We start from the raw sequence: 19,943 nt of genomic DNA on the forward strand, positions 1-19,943 counted from the left end.
ATCTGCTGTGGACAAGCCTCTGAGTACCCCAGCTCCTCCTGACCAAGCCGTCCACTCTCCCCCGGGAACTCAAAACAAGTGATACACTTCTCTTCAGTGGCTTAACTTGAGATCCATTTAAAGGAGAATTCCCAGAGAAAGGGCCCATGTGAGCCCAGCAGTTACTTGCACAGGCCTCGCTGCATGCTTTTCTCTTCTGAGGTAGGGAGATTCTTGTGGGTGAGGAGGCCAACACGGCTCAAGACCCCAGGCAGCTTATGAGGGACTAAGGCCCTGAATTCTGACTTTGGGAGACCCAGAGTGAGCTGCTTGCCTGGAACTCAGTCCCCTTCTCAGCTAAGACAGGTTTCCTCTGCCTGGACTCCCTCCAGCCCTCATCTCGGATTAAACTGGGTAGACTGAGCTGCCTTTAGGACTTGGCTTACACATCAGCTCTTCAGGGAAGCCATCACTAAAACGCACGTGCAGCTTGCAGGAGCCCCTTATGGGCCGCCCCAGCGCCCTGTCCTTTCCCATATGTGATTACTTAGTTGCCTGTTATCTCTCCCTCTAGGTATGTAGCTCTGGGAGAGAATTGGGGCAGGATCCATACTTCTTCAGGGTTGTGGCCTTGGGGTTAGCACAGTGCCTGGCATATAGCAGGAACTCCAGGAATATTTGTCAAATGACTGAGTAAAAACAATGGGACCATTCACATCATCTGGGTTCTGTAAAGCGGAGCAGAGGGAAGGACTAGGAGACAAGGTGCAACCCTTACTCTTTGTTCTCTTTCGTTGGGTGGGTAAATCGACAGAACATTGCCAACCCAAAAAGCCCCTTTTACATTCAGAGCCTTGTGCCATCTATAAGGGGACAGATCCATCGATTTTTTTTTTGTAGCAGGTAAGGCATGTACGGGGTACACAATTTAAAAGACACAAAGACCACAAGGGGAACGTAAGTCCCCCCCACTGGCTCCCCCACTGTCCCTTCCCCTATGGACAAGGGCTGCTTAGAAATCTCTTTACAGACAGAAAAACTGAGGCCATAACAAGGTTAAGAGGCAAGTGTAGTAAGCGAATGCGAATTTTACAAATCAGTATCTCTGGCAGAAAACGCACCCGGGGGATCCCCTCGCCGCCGCCACAAGCTGAGCCCCGAACCTCCAACGCAAGGTGCGAGGTCTCCGGGCCAGGCAAATGCGCGGGACGACCGCCGCCGAGGAAGGGTTAACGCCCCGGGCCCCGCCCATCCCCGCCTCTTCCGGGTATGGGGGGTGGGGTTACGTCACTTCCTGGAGACTGGCTGAATCCGGAAGTGATCCCTGAGGACCCAGTTGCAGCCGAGGACCCCGGCGGCAGGGCCAGTTTCGGGACCATGAGCTGGTGAGTGAGGCCAGGGCGGCAGAACCGCTGGAGACCTAGGCCCGCCAGGCGCCTTGCCCACGCCCACCTGAGTCTCCTCGTCCGCGCTGCCCGCCCTGCCAGCACGGACCCTCCGCCCTTGATCGTTCGAGGGCCCTTGCCCCGGTGCATTCCCGGAGGCTCCGTCTCTCCGCAGGACTCACCGGGAGCGGGGGCGGGGGAATCCCCTTGGCCTGGGATTCCCGTGTCCGTTTCCTGACTCTTTCTGTTACGTAGAACCGGTCCCCTCTTCTCCCAGCTGCTTGGAGTGAGGAAGTTTCCTGTTTCCTCCTCTTGTAAACGTTCGTTGAAGTGGAGTAAAATGCCTTCTTTCTCCCCTGTGGGCATCTCTCCACGGCTCCCGTAGACTCCCGTAGACTCTGGCAGTCTGGGCCCAGCTCACTGACCAAAAACCCACTCGCTTTCAGATGACTAGTCTTTGAACCACTTAACAGTCATTGAAAGACAGAACTTGCTGCTCTTTTGGAAGGGTCCAGAATCGAAAACCCACACCCACACTCCCAGTGTGGGATTGAACTAGTTTTAATCATTGGCAGGGCCATTACCCACTCACTGTTTTCTCTGGAACATAGACATAGGTAAGCTAAAATATTACGGGAACCAGCAGGCCATGAGGAAAGACGCTAAGGAGTCTCAGAGTAGGAGAGTCACAGCTCCAGCGTTGGAAAGTATGTTGCTGTATGATGGCCATAGTAGATGAAGGCTCGTAGTAGAGACTTCATAATACTTAATGATTGATTTGTTTTGACTCGGTTTGCCCAAAGGGCCTTTCTTACCTTAGACCCAAGGACCTGAATATCCACAACCTCAGACCTCAGGGGGTCTAGCTGTATAGTTTGCTTGTATGAATACACTGACCTTTAGAGATGTATGAGATGAATCAAATCTCTTGGAATCCAAGGTCCATTTAGCATAGGGAATGTGTTTGTCGCTCTGTCCTCATAGTCTAGTCTGTTTCTTTATACAAAATAAATGTATGATAACTGGTCATGAATAAATGAATATAGGAGAATATCCTTCAGGAAGGCCCTTGCAGTCTCACATTTGACCATTAGTGGAAACTACGCACTGGCCACAAGTTGCGAATATCAGCCAGTGTTAAGGACAATTCTCTAATGTAAAATTTAGACAATTTCTGTCCCCTTCGCTCTCCTGCTTCGTAGACAAAGATTGATGGACAAATGTCAGAGAGTTGGTACCAGCACGAGAGGAAGCCCGGAGCAATGCCCTAATAAGCCCCGGCAGGAGCTGCTCTTTTTCCCTCCATCTTTGCTCCAGGATGCCGATAGGGGGCTAGAGCCTTAAAAGCTAACTTTACCATCTTGTTATAACCTAGTTAGTGATGAGCAAAGTGGCAATCCTTCAGTTCCCTTTCCTAAAGAAATTACTTCCTTAAAGTGTCAGCCTGGGTTCTCCGACCTTGTGATATAGATATCCTCTTCCTAGCTGCATCTGGAAGCTTTGGAATTCTCTTGCTTAATTTTTTAGGGTAAAAACCAGAGAGTACAAATGTTTTGTATTGCTTAGATTGGCATTCACAGTTTTAAAAGTCAATCTTTGCTTCACCAATCAGGAGAACAGAGCAGAGGCCAGGGTAGAGGATTCTCCTGGTGATCTGAAGCATGCTGTTTGCACCTGTCTTAAAGAAGGCTTTCTATCCGAGAACACAATAGCCTGTTTCCTAAGGCCTGTCAGGTTGCAGAGAATTGAAATTGACAACTGATGGTTCAGCAAAATCTGAGATTTTTATTCTGCAGAGTTAATTTACTAGTGGAGCTTGTGCAGCTTGGCATCTCCTTGGACCATGGGTCAGAACCAAAAGGGTGGCTTTGTCCCTCAAAGCTGAGATTCCTTTTTCTTCCTCTATAGAGGGTCTCTACGTCATCTCTTACGTGGACCCTGACCCTATCTCCCTGAGAGGGGAAGAGCACCGGCGCCTGGGCACACAATCACACTCAGTTCATGGCTCAATGGCTGGCAAAGGGAGCAGGGCTGGGTCCTTCTGATTCACTCCTGGAGTGGTTTTCCTGCTCCCAGAATGAATCCATCCATTCATCCAAGACTGGAATTCTCAGTGGGGGAAGAGACCAGAGTGACGTAGGGCCATCATAGGAGGCCGATGCCCAGGGTCAAGTTCACCAAGCACATGGGGTATGCCAGCCATCATTGAATAAGTCCTAGGGGCATGCAGCCCATGGTCCCCAGAGGGTAGCCATTGTTCTGTGCTAGGCTGGGCTTTCAAAATGTCACAGTGAGAAATGTCCAATATTGATGCCCTTTGCACACTGTGGACTTTGCATGAAGAGTGAGAGGTCTTTGTTCCCTGCTTCCTCTGTGCATGCAGCCCACCCACCCCGTTTGTTTAGTGGGTACCTGCTGTCTTCCTGTACCATCTTCCCATCCATTCATCCGCCTACCACCCACACGTCTTCTCGCCAGGTGGTCCAGTGTTGTGCCCTGCTAGGAAGAAGGCGTTTGATATTCAGGTCATACATTTTAGGTCACTGATCCGCTATTTGGGCCTAAGTCAAGCACTTCCCTCTCCTCTCCTGCTTGTCTCCCCCTCTCTCTTCTTGTGTCTGTATCTTTATTATTGTATGGAGGGAGAGTTCAGAAGAATTAAGAATATTATCTGCCTTATCGATCTGGCTTCACTGTCTCCAGGGAGTGTAGCCTTCCCTGGAACCACACACCTTGATGCTCTTAGGCTTGAGTGACAAGGAAAAAGGAGGCTTGCAGTAAATCTTCCTCTGTTAGAGGTCCAGAAGTTTGACTCAGAACGAAGGAAATCAGCATCCATGCAGAGAAATGTGGCTGGGAGTTAGAGGGGTGAGTTCAGGTTCTGGCCGCCCCCCGCCTCCCGCTGCCACCTGTTGCTTTGGGCCCTGGCATAAGACATCTCACTCTTGTTTCAACTGTTTGTAATGAGAGGGGAAGGGGCTTTTTCCAGTGTTTGGAGAGAGCCGAGGATCCTGAATCCCACAGCATCTTTGTCAAAGATGTTTTCTTCAGTTATGCTCATCATGTCCATGTGTTGGGGCAGCTTCAGAATTGGCAATTCAACTGTTAGAGTTGCTTCCCTGAACCCATTATGTCGGTGTCTAACGCATTAAGTAAGGCCCGCGGCGACTTGTTGCACACAGATCGTGCTCCATAACTGTTTGTTGATTTCCTGCTCAGTGAACATTTCTACTGTACAAGGGGCCTGTGCTGCATTTTGGGGACACAGAAAAGGCTCTCAGAACCAATGCCTGTTTTAAGCCAGCGTATGGAAAGCGCTGGGGCTTCACAGGAGTGACAGCCAATCACCAAATGTCAGTATGGCATCAAGAAAAGCTTCAACCAGAGGAGGTAGTTTTAGCTAAACCTTGACTAGCCAGTATGCAGCGTTACAGTGGGCTGTGGGAGAGGGGCCCAGGATAGAGGGATAGCGTGGAAAAGGCGTGTGGAGACAGAATGCATCAAGAGTATTCGGTGGGGTCAGTCAGGAGACTGGCTTGGGTTTAGCTTATAGGGCTGCGTGGATGACAGCGGGCACCAGAGTTAGGGCCCCTGGTCAGTGCTTGCAGGGCCTCCCCGAGGAGCCAAAATTCAGCTTCGGCTTCTGAAAATGGAAGGGTTTTGAGCATGGAAGTGACACGGGGAGCTCATCCATTTCATGGAATTCATTTGGCAGTGCTCTGTATGAGAGCTCAGAGAAGGGGAAGAATGGAGCCTGGGGTGGGGGGAAGAGTGGGTGGGGAAGGTGGGGCGCGAACTTGGACAGTGGCCTCCTCTAAATTTTTTGACCACAGCTTGCAGTCAGAAATAGCTTTGATATCGCATCACAGCACACCTACATTTATACTTCAGGCACATGTGTGATGCATTCTAGTATTTTCTGTTATGTTCTAGTTCATGTTTAAAAGAATGGTGTACTTCCACTGATCTCGTGACTGATTTTGATAGATTTGCAGTGGAATAAGGTGTAGCAACGTACATGATTGATGCGGGACCCCAGGTAGACAAACACTGATTTGGGCGTGTATTGCAGGGATTCAGGCTACGAGCCAACACATGTGACTCCAGCCAGCTGAAGACAGTGTTGCCCGTTTATCTGGTGGGTTTTTGAGGGTCACAATAAGAAACGTAGAGGGGGCCACTCTGAAAAGCCCCAGCCACGTGCTGTGTAAGAATTTAATCCATAGATGGGAAAAGTGTCAGTCACTTTAAGGAATAGGGAACTGAAGCAGACAAAAGCCTGTACCGAGAAGTTGGTTAATTAATAATCAGGGAAAAGCAGATTAAGCCAACAGTAAGATGCCATCACACAGCCATCTGACTGGCAACAGTTTTGGGGTTTTTTTGTTTTTTTAAGATTTTATTTAATTTTTTGACAGAGATCACAAGTAGGCAGAGAGAGGCAGGCAGAGAGAGAGAGGGGGAAGCAGGCTCCCCACTGAGCAGAGAGCCCATGTGATGTGGGGCTGATCCCAGGACCCTGGGATTATGACCTGAGCCAAAGGCAGAGGCTTAACCCACTCAGCCACCCAGGCACCCTGGCAACAATTTTAAAGTCTGGCAACACTCATCTAAGGATGAGGAGCAGGGGGAGCACGTTCCCACTGGCATCCGGGGTGCGAGGTGGCTGGAGAGGAGTGGTGTGAATTGATCCAGCCACTTTGGAGGTTTCTACAGCACCTGTGACATTGGAAATGTTTGTACCCCGTGGCCCAGAGCAACTCCCGCCAGGGAGCAGGTCGCTTCATTGTGTGTGGTTGTCCAGCCTCTCCAGTGTGGTGTCTTTACATAATGAGACAGGTGGTCGTTACAGCAGGGCTGTGTATATGAATGTGGACAAATCTCAGATGCATAGTGCTGGACAGAAAAGTTAGTTTCAAAGTGATGCATTCAATATTGTACTATTTCTGTACAGTTCGGGCCTATAAAACAGTACTGTATTGTGCTTACAGATTTAAACATATGTAGTGAAAGTCTGGGAATGATACCTACTAAAGGCAGAGCCATGGCTCCCCACCAGGGTGAGGAGTGGGGGGGGGGGGACGTAATCAGGCTATAGCCCTCAGGGGGCTTAACAGCAGTGCCTGAGGAGCTACACTGCTTCAAGAGTGAGGTCAGAGGCAAGTGTGGCTTCATGGTAGAGCATGATGATGCTCGGTGAACGCCCGAGTATTTCCTCTCTGTCATTTTCTGAGTACTTACAATATTGATAATCCTCTTAACTCTTGTCATGCCTGGCCTGAGGGGCATCACAGCCAGAGCTCATGTCACCGTTCAGCACAGGAGAACTCCTGCCTCCCACATTGAATAGGCAAGGATGACCTGGGGAGGTAGGCCTAGAAGTGAGTTTCTCTCTCAGGCCCCCTTCTCCTTCTCCTTGCTGTTTTCAGACCTTCAGCAGAGAAGGGAAAGGGTCGAGTGAAAGTTCTTTGTAGAATTCCTGGCTGGTTAGAGATTGAAGTGAAAATGAGATTGGAGATAGTGCCTCAGAAGTGAAACAGCTGGGCTGGTGCCTCTCAGAGTCTGTCGCCATCAGAGCCAGGGTTCACCCGTCAGAATGGGAAGCAGGCGCTGGAGGCTTCTCTCAGGCTTGTTGAGTAAGCAGGAGAGGCCTTTCACCTCACAATGCCTTCTGTTTTCTGTTTATAAAATGGGGAAACGCATTTTCTAAGGAACTACAGAACAAACAAACAAACAGACTACCTCCCCAAATTGCCTTCCTTCCTCTTGTTTCTAGACCTTCAGCAACGCCATCAGCCTCCAGACTTCAGTCACAAATCCTTTCACTACTCAGGAGGAAGTCCCCATTCATTGTAGGCAAGTGGACCCACTTGGGACTGCTGCTTGCCCCCGAAACAGAACAAATCACTGCAGCTTCCCTAACCATACTGACCTCTGTGTAACCGTGTCGAGCCACCCCCTCGGGCCTCAGTTCATTCATCATCATCGAAAACAACATCATCTTTATTGCAGATCCATACAGGCCGGTGACTGTATAGTCAGGAACTATTTTAGGAACTAAACTCGTTTGGCCCTCCCAGTGACCCTACACGATATGTATATTATTGTCCGATTCTGTAGGCAAGGAAACTGAGAGACAGGAAGGTTAGGTAGCTTGTCCAAAGCCTCACCATTGGCAGTTGGCAAAGCAAGGACTTAAAAGCCAAGCAGTGTGGCTCCAGAGTCTGTCCCCCAACTAAGCACACTGTCTCTAGTACAAGAGGGGACCGCTTTAAATGACCTGTGGTCTGTGAAGCACCTAGCACCAACCAGCACTAAGGAGATGCTTGGTAAATGGCCACTTGAACTGGAAGATTTCTAAGATCTCACGAATTCTGTGATTCATTCCGTCTCAACTGCTCAGAGGTCAGCCTGGGGAGCTATGGAGAAGGAGGGATCACAGCTGAGCTGAGGGATTGTTCCAGTCCAAATGACAAATCGGCCAAGTCACAGAGTCATGCCTTTTATTTTTAAACACACACATACCTCCTCGGACTGGTGGCGAGTCAGGGCAATATTTTGTATGTGTCCTGGTTTTAGATCTGGCTAATTCAGGGGAAAGACTGACAGGGGCCGGGGTGGTGTGGAGAGGCTGTGGTCAGAGGTGCTGGAAATGGCCATTTTACAGCTCAGTCCATGTCCCCTTCTGATGGGATCTCTCCTGCCCTTGCTCAGGCTGAACTCTCCGTGGCCGGGTGGCACTGTGGCCAGCTGGCCCTGCCGAGAGGATGACCTCCAGCACGCAGCTGCTCTGCAGGAGCCAGCTGCCTCTCCCTAAGCCCTGCCCTGGTCCCAGCCCTCTGTTTCCCCTCCCGAGTGTCAAGGTGGCAGTAGCCTTGGTGGGGCCTCAGACCAGAGAAGGCAACGACCCAAGGATCGGGTGACAGAAGGATGGGGGGAGGAGGGGCTTGTCCTTCCAGCCTGCAGAAGCTGCTGCCTTTCGCCCACCTTCCTGCTCTCGCCCGAGACAGTGACTCAGGCCCAGACCACTCCCCGGGGAGCCAGGATTTCAGCCACTATCAACTGCCGCCTACTTCTTTACTCAGCCCTCCCTTCTTTCTCACCTCCCTCACCTCCTCCCTCCCCCCAAAACTGTGATCCCTCAGAAAGATGTGGGGTGGGGTAGACTGAATCATTTCAGGGTTCTCTCCACCCCCGAGCCAGGCCTAGGCTCATTCACATTCGGTAAGAACCATTTCCAGAGGCCAAGGTGAAGACCAGGGAGGAACGTGTAGGTTTCAGCTTCTTTCCACTCTTCTTTTTTATTATTTTATTTTATTTATTTGACAGATAGAGATCACGAGTAGGCAGAGAGGCAGGCAAAGAGAGAGGGGAAGCAGGCTCCCTGCTAAGCAGAGGGCCCAGTGCAGGGCTCAGTCCCAGGATCCTGAGATCATGACCTGAGCTGAAGGCAGAGGCTCAACCCACTGAGCCACCCAGGTGCCCCTCTTTCCACTCTTCTTTGTCATGGAAGCAGAGGACTCTCCAGAGAAGGCGGGCCTTGAGGGATCTGCTGGGGTGACCAGGGGATCCCCACCCAACTGCCATCTGGGCCTGCCTCTTGTCTCTGCCTCTGCAGTAGAGGGGGTGGGGAAACAAAAGATTGAGAAACCCAGCAAATTGAAAATGCAAAAGAGCTGTTTTTGTAAATAGACATTACACAAGAGCAGGAGTTTTTTTGGAAAGGTTTTACTGAGACAGACAGAATTAGCCAACTGGCATCGTGCTGCTAATAGAGATATTTACTGTTTGAAAAAGTATATTTGTAGCTTCGGAGAACATCCTGTTGACTTTTCTTTATTGTGAAAGTGAATCCCCCCCCCCACTCCCCTTGTGCGCATAGAACTTTTTTTCTTTTTTGAAGTGGGGCACGTTGAGGGTTGGAGAAGGGTAGGCTCGAGAGAATTGTTTTCTCCGTTTTGTTGCTGAGACCAAAATAGCCCTGTTCCTGCCCTCTGGTGCTCATATTTACGGAGTGGCAAGTAGAAGCAACTAAGGAATTCTAGTCCGGAGGCCAGGAGAGCTGTGAGCCCTCACGATTTCTTCCAGAGCAGAGAGATTCTGCGGGGAGCAGGCCCTGTCTTCTCTCTGGACCTCTACTACCTCATCCAAAGCCAAGGGAAGAACCCTGGGGAAGGACCCGAGGCCCACTGAGCCTCACTGAGTCCCCGAGGACTGCCAGCCTGAGCCCCAACACCCCCTTGGGGCCAGGCAACCCTGCTCTCGGAGCTGCCGCCATGCTGATGCTCTTGCCGCGGACGCCTTCCAGAGCAGCTGTTTCTCCCCAGGAAGTCCCTGTGTCCCAGCGGGGTTCTAGAACCACAGGGAGGAGATCAGGGAGGGAGTGACAAGAAGAGGCAGAAGAGCTGCTTGAAGCGTAGTCCTTCTGCTTGGTCTTCTCGCCCTCCCCCCGCCACCTTCCACCGCTTGGGTGGTGTTGTTCCCTCAGGGTACCTGCCCCAGTTTTCAGGCTCTTGCTTGGCAGAGGGGAGCGCGTCTGCCATTTGGCAGCCTTGGATAAACCCAGCCCTCCCTTCTTTCTCACGTGATAATTCCTCTTAAGCTCGTTGAATTATTAGTTTGGGAGGCGCCTGGGTGGCTCAGTCTGTTAAGTGACTGACTCTTGATTTCGAATCAGGTTGGCATCTGAGGGTCAGGAGATCAAGCCCCGAGTTGGGCTCCGTGCTCAGCAGGAAGTTGGCTGGAGACTGTCCCTCTCCCTCTGCCCTTGCTCATGGGTATGCTCTCTCTCAAATAAATAAATAAATAAACATTTTTAATAATTGCATGTGTATATATATATTTTTAAAGATTTTATTTATTTGTCTGACAGACAGAGATCACAAGTAGTTAGAGAGACATGCAGAGAGAGAGAGGGGAAGCAGGCTCCCTGCTGAGCAGAGAGCCTGATGTGGGGCTCGATCCACGGACCCTGGGATCATGACCTGAGCTGAAGGCAGAGGCTTTAACCCACTGAGCCACCCAGGCGCCCCAATAAATAAATATTTTAAAACAAAATAAAGTAGCTGTCCCTAAGCCCATATTCTGAGACCATGTCCAGCCAGGCTTCACTGCCAATGCTAAAGGGCAGCTCTGGTGAGACCAGTTTTGTTTTGTTTTGTTTTGTTTTAGCTTTGGTTTAGTCAGATAAGGATTGGGAAGCCGAAAACAATGATCTTACCTTTCTTTGTTTATAAAGACTTATCTGAGAGTAACTTTTTTCAGGAACCTCAAATGAGAGTATGGTGTGGTATAGGGCCCTGGGGCAATGTACTGATTTTCTCCTTCATTTACCCACTTACCCAGTGCCTTACCGTGTGCATCAGACTGGGCTATACGCTCCCTGAGATGATAGAACAAGTCAGTCTTGTTCATCCCGATAGTCCTAGAACCTAGAGTAGTTCTAGGTTAAAGGAGGCCCCCCGATAAATATTTGCTGAAATTCATTCAATGAAAGGTTGAACGTAGCACTGTACCTACAGTACTCAGGAGTTGCAAAGAAGCAGAACATGCAGTCCCTGCACCAGAGGGCTTATGTGTCAGAATGAGAAAGCAAGATTTATACACAGCAAAGTTGGTTAGCCTGACCCTTTACCAAGAAGAGTGTAACAGTGAATCACAGCACTGGGTCTAAGAGAGCAAGCTGATCATCTAGATGCCTGAAGAAGAAGGCTCTGGGACAGAACTCAAAGATCCGATCTTTGTACCTTTTAGGTAACTAGGAACAAAAAGATATTTCCTGGGGCATCTGATTGGCTCAGTCGGTTAAGCGTCTGCCGTAGGCTCAGGTCATGATCTCAGGGTCCTGAGATTGAGCCCCATGTCGGGCTCCCTGCTTAGCGCGAAGCCTGTTTCTCCCTCTGCCTCTGAGTCTCCCCTAGCTTACGTCCTCTCCCTCTCTCTCTCTCAAATAAATAAAATCTTTAAAAAAGAAAGAAAGAAAGAAAGAAACCAAAAAGATAATTTCTTTACTAATTGGAAGCTTTCTGTCTGAAACCAGAGGACTTTTTCATATTTAATGAAAGGTCAGCCTTGAAACATTCTTAGTACTAAGTCAGAAACATTTCTCTACAGTTTCTGACCAATGCTGTATAACACAAGACAAGAAGTAGGTACAGGGGCACCTGGGTGGCTCAGTGGGTTAAAGCCTCTGCCTTCGGCTCAGGTCATGATCCAGGGTCCTGGGATCAGGCCCCGCATCGGGCTCTCTGCTCAGGGGGGAGCCTGCTTCCTCCTCTCTCTCTGCCTGCCTCTCTGCCTACTTGTGATCTGTCTGTCAAATAAATAAATAAAAATCTTTAAAAAAAAAAAAGTGGGTACAAAATATTGGGAAAGGAAAGGGAAGTTTTGTCATTATTTTCAAGTGATATGACTATCTATTTGGAAAACCTAATTGTTTTTTTTTCTTGCTGAATTTCTCAGGCTATGTAGGTTAAGTATGTAGGTGTGATGACTGGTTTCAGGGTAAATACTTAATACCCAGTAGCTTTCCTGTGTGCTAGGACAATAAAATGAAAAAGAGAATTCCATTTGAGTATAATCAAGTGGAATTGGTGTGGGGCTAAAACTTCCATATGTCAGTGTTACTTTGGGATCTTGATATTCAACAGAATAAAAGAACAGGACCTATATGAAAAAATTCATAAGACTAAAGCATATAATAAAAATACTTGAGTGAATGGAAGGAAATATTATGACCCTGGATGAGCAAGCCTGGTATTTGTAAAAAATGTAGGATCTTCATAAGTTAATCTATCTATAAATGTAATGCATTTTCAGAAATAAGTATCCTGATTTGGGGAGGTGGGGTACACAGCATATGACTTTGAAGTTTATCTTAAATATAAAGACAAAAAAATATATATAAAGACAAATTAAAATAGCCAATTACCTGAAATAAAATGTAGTGAGAAGGATCTGTTTGGGTAGATATTAATAACTGTTATAAACCTGAATAATTAAATCTTTGTTATTGGCAAAAGAGTAGACAGGTCTGTGGTATGGAAGAGAAGTATTTCATGTTAATGAAATGATTTCTCAAAGACAGTTTATTTTCTAAATTATGTTAAAACAACTGGCTAACCATATACTCAAACTCTAAATGGAGTAATGATTTAAATATAAAAAATAAGCCACTAAAATTCATATGAAATGCAAGGGACACAGATAAACAAAACAGTCTTGGCGAAGTTGGACAGCTCAATACTTCTTAATCTCAAAACTTACAACAGAGGTCCAGTAAGTAGGACATTGTGGTACTAGCATAAAGATAGACATGTAGATCAGTGGAATCGAATCAAGAGTTTAGAAATAAAGCCTTACATTTATGGTCAGTTGACTTTTTTTGTAAGGAGGCCAGGACAGTTCAACAGGGAAGTTGTAGTCTTTTCAACAGCACTAGGATAACTAGATATCCACATGTGAAAGAATGAAGTAGGACACTTACCTCATACCATTCACAAAAATCGACTCAAAATGGGATCAAAGTCCTAAATGTAAAAGCTAAAACTACAGAATCCTAAGAAGAAAACATAGGGGTGAGTCTTCATGACCTCGAATTTGGCAAAGAATTCTTAGACATGTTGCCAAAAAGCACAAACAACAAAAGAAAAAATAGACTTCAAAACCTAAAACTTCTGTGCTTCAAAGGACACCATGAAAAGAGTGAAAAAAAAAAACCACAATTCACAAATGAGAGAAAATGTTTGCAAATCATATATCTGATCAGGAATTTCTACCCAGAATAGATCAAAAACTCTTACAACTCAACAATTAAAAAAGGCAACCCATTTTTAAAACAGGCAAAGGACTTGAATGGATATTTCTCCAAAGAAGACATACAGATGCCTGATAAGCACATGAAAAGGTGTTCAACATCATTAGTCATTAGAGACGTGTCAGTCAAACAACGATGAAATAACCCTCAAACCCACTGGAATGGTTAAAGTAAAAAAGGCAATTACAAGTGTTGGTGAGGATGTGAAGAAACAGGAACCCTCACCCACTGCTGGTGGTTGTAAAATGGCACAGCCGCTTGGAAAAGTCTGACAGCTCCTCAGAAGTGTAAGCATAGGCTTAACCATATCGTCCAGCACTTTTCGCTCCTAGGTGTATCCTCAAGAGAAATGAAAATGTATGTCCACATACCAACACGTGCACAGACGTTCATAGCAGCAGCATTCGTAATGGCCAGAAAGTAGAACAACCCAAGTGTCCATCACCTAGTGAGCGAATGGATAGATGGAGAGTGGGTGAGTGGATCCAGATGGCATATCCCTGGATTGGAATATTATTCCACGATGAAAGACGAATGAAGTCCTGATATATGCCACAAAGTGGGTGATCCTTGAAAACATTTTGCCACTTGAAAGAAGCTAACACAAAAGGCTACTTCCTATATAATTCCATTTACATGAACTGTGCATACTAGAAAGCCATAGACACAGTGGATTAATGCTTTGCCAGCGGGCTGGAGGGAGGGGAGAATGGGGGTGATTGCTAATAGACCCAGGGTTTTTCTTGGGGTGATGAAAATGTTCTGAACTTAGATGGTGGTGATGGTTACACACTTCCGAATGTAGTAAAAACAACTAGACTGTACACTGGGTGAATGTTATGGTATATAAATTATATCTCAATAAAGCTGTTACTTAAAACTTAATAATATCAGCGGTGCCTGGGGGGCTCAGTCGATTAAGCGTCTGCCTTCGGCTTAGGTCATGATCCCAGGGTTCTGGGATTGAGACCTGCATCGGGCTCCCTGCTCAGTGGAGAGTCTGAGTGGGGAGTCTCCCTCTCCCTCTACCTGCCGTTCTGCTTACTTGTGCTATCTCTCTGTCAAATAAATAAATAAAATCTTTTTAAAAAAATTAATAAATCAGCTTCCAAGTAAAGATGACAGATTGAATACATTCATCTAATTCATCTCCCTTACAAATCCTACCAAAAGCACACTAAAGAGGTTGGTTGGTTGGTTGGTTTGTTTTAAGGCACAGATCTACAGATTCAGGGAGAATAGAAACATAGACCACATTTGGGAATTGAGATGCAGTTATGTGCAGTAACTAACTGTCTTAAGCTCTGAGAAAGCCAAATCCTAAACTGGCATTTAGGAAAACCAAGAGCCATCGCAACTTACGTTATGGAATCCTCAAAAGTTCAGGAATTAGTGGCAGTAGGTGCTTCTAGAAGTGGGATGAAGCCAAGCGCTCAGATCAGAAGGACGGGTTGAAAGCTGTTTCTGAGTAAGTTTAGGGCCCTGCCGTCTCCTCCCCAACTTCAGTGTCCCTGGGAGACTGTCCCTGCCTCACCCTAGCAAAAGAACGAAGGGGCCCCACCCCTTGGAGAGTATGAGACAGGGAGTTCCTATACTGGGCATACAAAGGTGGATTTACTATGTGAAAACTATTTAATAAAGTTAAGCTTCAGGGCCCCTGGCTTGCGTGGACCTTGTCCAGGGCCCTGGAAGGAGCCCTCACTGTGTGTTCACATGATCCTGTATTTTTCGTGAACATCAAAAATGTAGTTATACTGCACTCGGTTAAAAAGACCTCTGCCTTCACTTCCTCCTTTTTCTGCTTTATACTAACTCTCGTGTCAGGCAGCTGTGGAGTAGTGTAGGCCTTTTTTTGGGGATGTGACTGGAGGATTGAATTGGGAGTATGCTGCTTTAGCTGCAATTTGTAGACATATTTTGAAAATTTTGCTAAAACCATGAGAAAGTGCAGATTCCTGAGTGCAAATATACAAAGGGTACCTTTGGTCCTCTTTAAGTGTACTTAAAAACGGGAAAGGGGCATGGCTCAGTCAGTAGAAAAGGCAACGCAATCTCGAGGTTGTGAGTTCAAGCCCCATGTTGGGCATACTTAAAAAAAAAAGTATACCTTCAACTTTTACAATGTTACATATATCCATTGTATCTCAGTAAAGCTGGAAAACATTTTGAAAAAGAAAGAAAAAGCTGAGGGGAAAAATTGGGTCAAAACAAAAGTGACAAAGGTGAGCAATTAAATAGAGTTATTCTTGAAATCAAAGTACAACAAAACATTTTCAAATTGTACTAAAAGCTAGTAACTCATTGCTAGAACAAGATCAGTTTTAATTAGGAGCAATCATTCATGTTTGATGATCTAGTTAATAAAGAGGAGGAGCAAATCATATGAACACGCTGATAAAACATTTAAATTTGTTAACGCGAAGATAACAAAGATGACAAAACCCATGGTGTGTGCTCCTCCAGGGACAAGCTGGTTACCCCCATTAATTCAGAGAGCGGTTAAGATTAGTCATCATACAAGGAAACCTGATAAGTGTCTTGAAATCTTAGTTTATTTATGAGAGAAACATCAGGTTTCCCTAAATTTTACAACAGTCCTAAAATTTTTATTGTATTTATATATTACTGGTAAGTTGGAAAAAAGCTTTTCTAAACTGTCAGTAATAGAAAACAAATTTCAGTCGACCATACGAGAGGAAAGGCTGAATTACCTTTCTTTTCTCCCGAAGAAAATGATGTTAACCCACTCTGTGTCACATGAAAAGGCAATCATAGACTACGCAGCTGAAAAATGTAGGGAAATGAATACAGAGGTGTGTCAGGCAGATGATTAATAAAAATATTAGGTTATTCTTGATTTTCTGATGTTCATGTTGTCAGCTTCTATAACTTGTAATTTGTTATGTTCTTTTCTCTAAGTAAACACTCAGTTTCATGACTATTTTTATATTTGGGGTTTTTAAAAAAAAATTTTTTTTAAGATTTTATTTTTAAGTAATCTCTACACCCAACATGGGGCTCAAACTCACAACCCTGAGATCAAGAGTCACATGCTCCACTGACTGAGCCAACAGGGGGCCCTGTCCTATTGTTATATTTGTAAATTTGCATTCTTTCTCTTTAAAAGGGCCTGCAAAATCATATATGCTTCAGGCCCACAAAACTCAGATCCACTGTAAGCCCAGTTGAGGACAGGACTGCCATCCTGAAGGCAGGAGGATGAAGTGAAGGAATGTGTGGGGAGTGCTGAGACAACCCTTCAACTCTTCATGGCACCTGCAGGACACACACAGAGACACACACACACTTGACCTCTTCTGCTCACTGAGCTCTCAGAACAGTCATGTGACGAGACAGCAGAAGAATCTTCTCTGCCCAGAGAAGTAAATACTACATACTGACATCAGGGGCTCCCCATAAAACTGCTCAGCCAGGCCTCTCTACCCAGTAGACAGATCTCATCAGAGCACTCTCGGCTTCTAATCAGCTGTTTTGTCTCCTGTCACGCGTGTGAGCAGACACCCAAGATTACCACAACCCGAGGGGAGTGTTGAGTATTTTTGAAAAATGGAGACAGAAGCAGAAGACAACTTAAGGGGAAACGGACTACAGGAAGAAGAAACATTTTCTAAAGCTATCACTAAGGTTGTCAGAAAGAGAAAGCATCCATGAGATTAAAAAAAACAGAATACCATGAAAAATAAAACTAAATTTAAAAAAAAAAAACACAGGACATCCTGAAAATTAAAAAGAGATCTCAGAAATTAAAAATATGATAGCAGAAATGGGGCACCTGGCTGCCTCAGTCGGGAGAGCTTTCAACTCTTGATCTTGGGGTCATGAGTTCGAGCCCCACATTGGGCGTAGAGATTACTTACGTAAATGAATAAATAAAATTTTTAAAAAGTGTGCAATAGCAAAAATGGAAAACTTGACAAGATAAGGAAATGTTGAAAAGTAAAATTAGAGAAGCAACCAAGGAGGGTCAGCATCAGAATCACGAGAATTTCAGAAATACTGCCTAACTGAAAGAATTTGGCACATACCCCAGCCGAATGAGCAAAATCAGACCCACAAGGTACATCACTGTGACATTTCACACCACTGGGGACAAACGTGATCCAATGAGCTTGTGTGAAGAAGTGGATCCCCTACAAAGGTTAGAAATCAGCATGCTTTCGACTTCATCAACACAGTAGCACTGGGAAAGGAGAAGCCAGTGAAGCAGTGCCTTAGAGATTCTGAAAGAAATTAAGTGCTGCCCACATTCTATACCCAGTCAAACTAACTGGTGTGAGGCAGGGTGAAATGGGTTTTGGTCTTGTGGAAGTCTCAAGAAAGTACCTCACACACGCTTTAACTCCGCCCAAACGAGGAGTAAACCAACAAAGAGGAAGACACAGATTCCAGATGGCAGAATTCCTGGGAGAGGTGAAAGGAATCCATGTGAGGGAAGAGAAGGGGAGAGCCTGGGCCGCCCACTGTGCCCCGGGGGCTGAGCTGCCCAGAGGCCACCGAGGATGCTGCTTCCAGAAGTGAACCCCTGATGCGAATAATGTATTGACTGCAGATTGACAACGGAGATAAGAGTGAGGGATAAAAAGTTCTGTGACTAAAATCCATACATACTGGATTATTTGAAGGCCTATACTCTTGAAGCACAGTAATGGGAGAAAAAAAGATTTTCTTAGAAGGGGGATTTCTATTCGCAGGAAGAGGTGGGCAAGGAAAAGTATGAACACACTGGAATGAGACTAGAGCTCCATTTCATTTGTGCTGTAAACACACGAATATTCATTATGGTGATTGGGGTAGGTTGTGTGGCAGCTCTCATATCTACCATGTTTTTAAATCCAGTTTATTTCATTTACAGGCCAGTTTTAGAACCTATTATTTAATAAAATTTAATGCATACTAAAAAAAAAAAAAAGAGTGAGGGATAAATCCGTATAAAATTCAGCACCTGCAAGAAAGATGACAGTCTCAGGGAAAGCAAAAACATAGTGTTACCAGTTTCATATTGCTGTGTAACAAATTACCCCACAACACAGTGTCTCCAAACAACAGTACTGGTTTCTGCAGGTCAGGAATTCGGGAGTGGCTTCGCTGGGGGGGTTGGCTCGGATCTCGGCAGTCTTCTGAAGGTTTGGCCTAAGTGGAAGAATCTGTTGGCTGCCGCCCCATGTAGGAAGGAAGAGAAATCACATTATTCTCCTAATAGTTTACTTAGTTTTGATCTAACCAAATCTCATAACTGTGTCAAGGAGAAGAGGAGATGCAGATAGGCTTTTTTGTGTCATTTGGCGGGGAGAACCTGGAAAAGGTTGCTTGGTTTCTTAAATCTTCCCCTTCCAAAGCAAAAAGGAGCTAGTGCCTAAAACCTAACAAGAGCTAGCAACAGAAGCATTTTTATTTAGAGCTGCAAAGGTAGATGCCAGTAAAACCAGTGGAGTCAAAAGCGCCGGTCTTGGGCAAGTGAGACGAGGGCGGGGGAGGGAGGACAGAACCTATTGTCTCGCTTAACAGACCTTGTTGTCTTATTAAACTATGCCCACGTAGAATTCGGATGAAAGCAAACTCTGATTAATAAAAGGAAACCAGTAAAATAAATTCAGGTGAATTTTTATATGTCGGGGTGGAGAGGGCGGTTCTTTCTCAATGAGACACCAAAAGAAGACATCGTAAAGGGAAAAGATCTATCTGGTAGATTTGACTTGCGACTGATCAGAAGCTTCTGTACATTAAACACACATACACAAGAGGGAAAGGCAAATACTATGCCAGAAAAAAGTCCTGATAAACAGGCCAAAGGGCTAGTGGTAAGATGGAAACCATTTCAGTCTTTTAAAAAATGCTAACTGTCTCAATCTGCCTCTAGGACAATTTGGCAAATGTATCAAAGTCTTGGACATGTCTGTATCCTTTGACCCAGGGATTCTGACGCTAAGAATTTATCCTATGTGACTAATCTTTGATGTACGCAAAGATTTCGCTATTAAGAGTTTTTTTTTCTTAATATAGAGGAAAAAATTGAAACAGTTGAAATGACCACCAGTAAGTGATGAGGGGCACAAAAATAAAATGGTGAATGAAATACTAGATAGCCCTTATAAATCAGCCTGATGGCAACCGCATCCTGGCATAGGAAAGTCTTCATGGTATGTTTCTTTTGTTCTTTAAAAGTTATGTAAATATGCATATATACCCATGTGCATGTTGTACACAGATTCAGGGTGTTACTGTTTATTCTTCTATGTCTGTGTGTTCTTTGTGTCTTCCGTGTTTTCCAAGTGTTTGACACTGATCAGGTGTTATTTTTGTAGTCAAGGAAAAAACAAGGGTTTTTGTTGTTTTTTTTTTTTTCGTTTATTTGAAAAATATGGAAAGTGCAAAGAAGAAAACAGTAATCACACTCACACCACCCCACATTAACCACTACTAACATTTGGCATATTTGCTTCAGATTTTTTTTCTTTCTGCAAACTTTTAAAATATAATTAACACCAAAACATTAGCCTTGGTTATCTTTAGATATGAGACTGTGAGCTGTGTTTTGGGTTTTTTTCCTTCTTTTTTTTCCTCTCTCTCTGTCTCACTCTCTCCCCTTCTCTGCCTCCTTCCCTCCCTCTCATAGTTTCCTGTATTTCCCAAGTTTTCTCTGATGATTGTATTTTACTTTTAAAGGGATAAACTTCAGTTAACCATAAAAGGTCAACTATTTTCAAATGCCAAATTTTAGACATTTTAAAAGAAGGCATGCAAGG

General features: G+C 45.4%; 1 protein-coding gene across 1 annotated transcript in view; it reads left to right on the plus strand.

The window, feature by feature from the left end:
* Positions 1-1,248: 1,248 nt before the first annotated feature.
* Positions 1,249-19,943, plus strand: part of BIN3 (bridging integrator 3) — a 42,778-nt gene continuing 24,083 nt past the window's right edge. Inside the window, exon 1 of the mRNA XM_044225160.1 lies at positions 1,249-1,364. Within this exon, the coding sequence (XP_044081095.1) occupies positions 1,249-1,364 (116 nt within the window). The remainder of the gene's footprint in view (positions 1,365-19,943) is intronic.

Source organism: Neovison vison, chromosome 11, assembly GCF_020171115.1.
Source record: "Neovison vison isolate M4711 chromosome 11, ASM_NN_V1, whole genome shotgun sequence".
Classification (NCBI taxonomy): Eukaryota; Metazoa; Chordata; class Mammalia; order Carnivora; family Mustelidae; genus Neogale; species Neogale vison.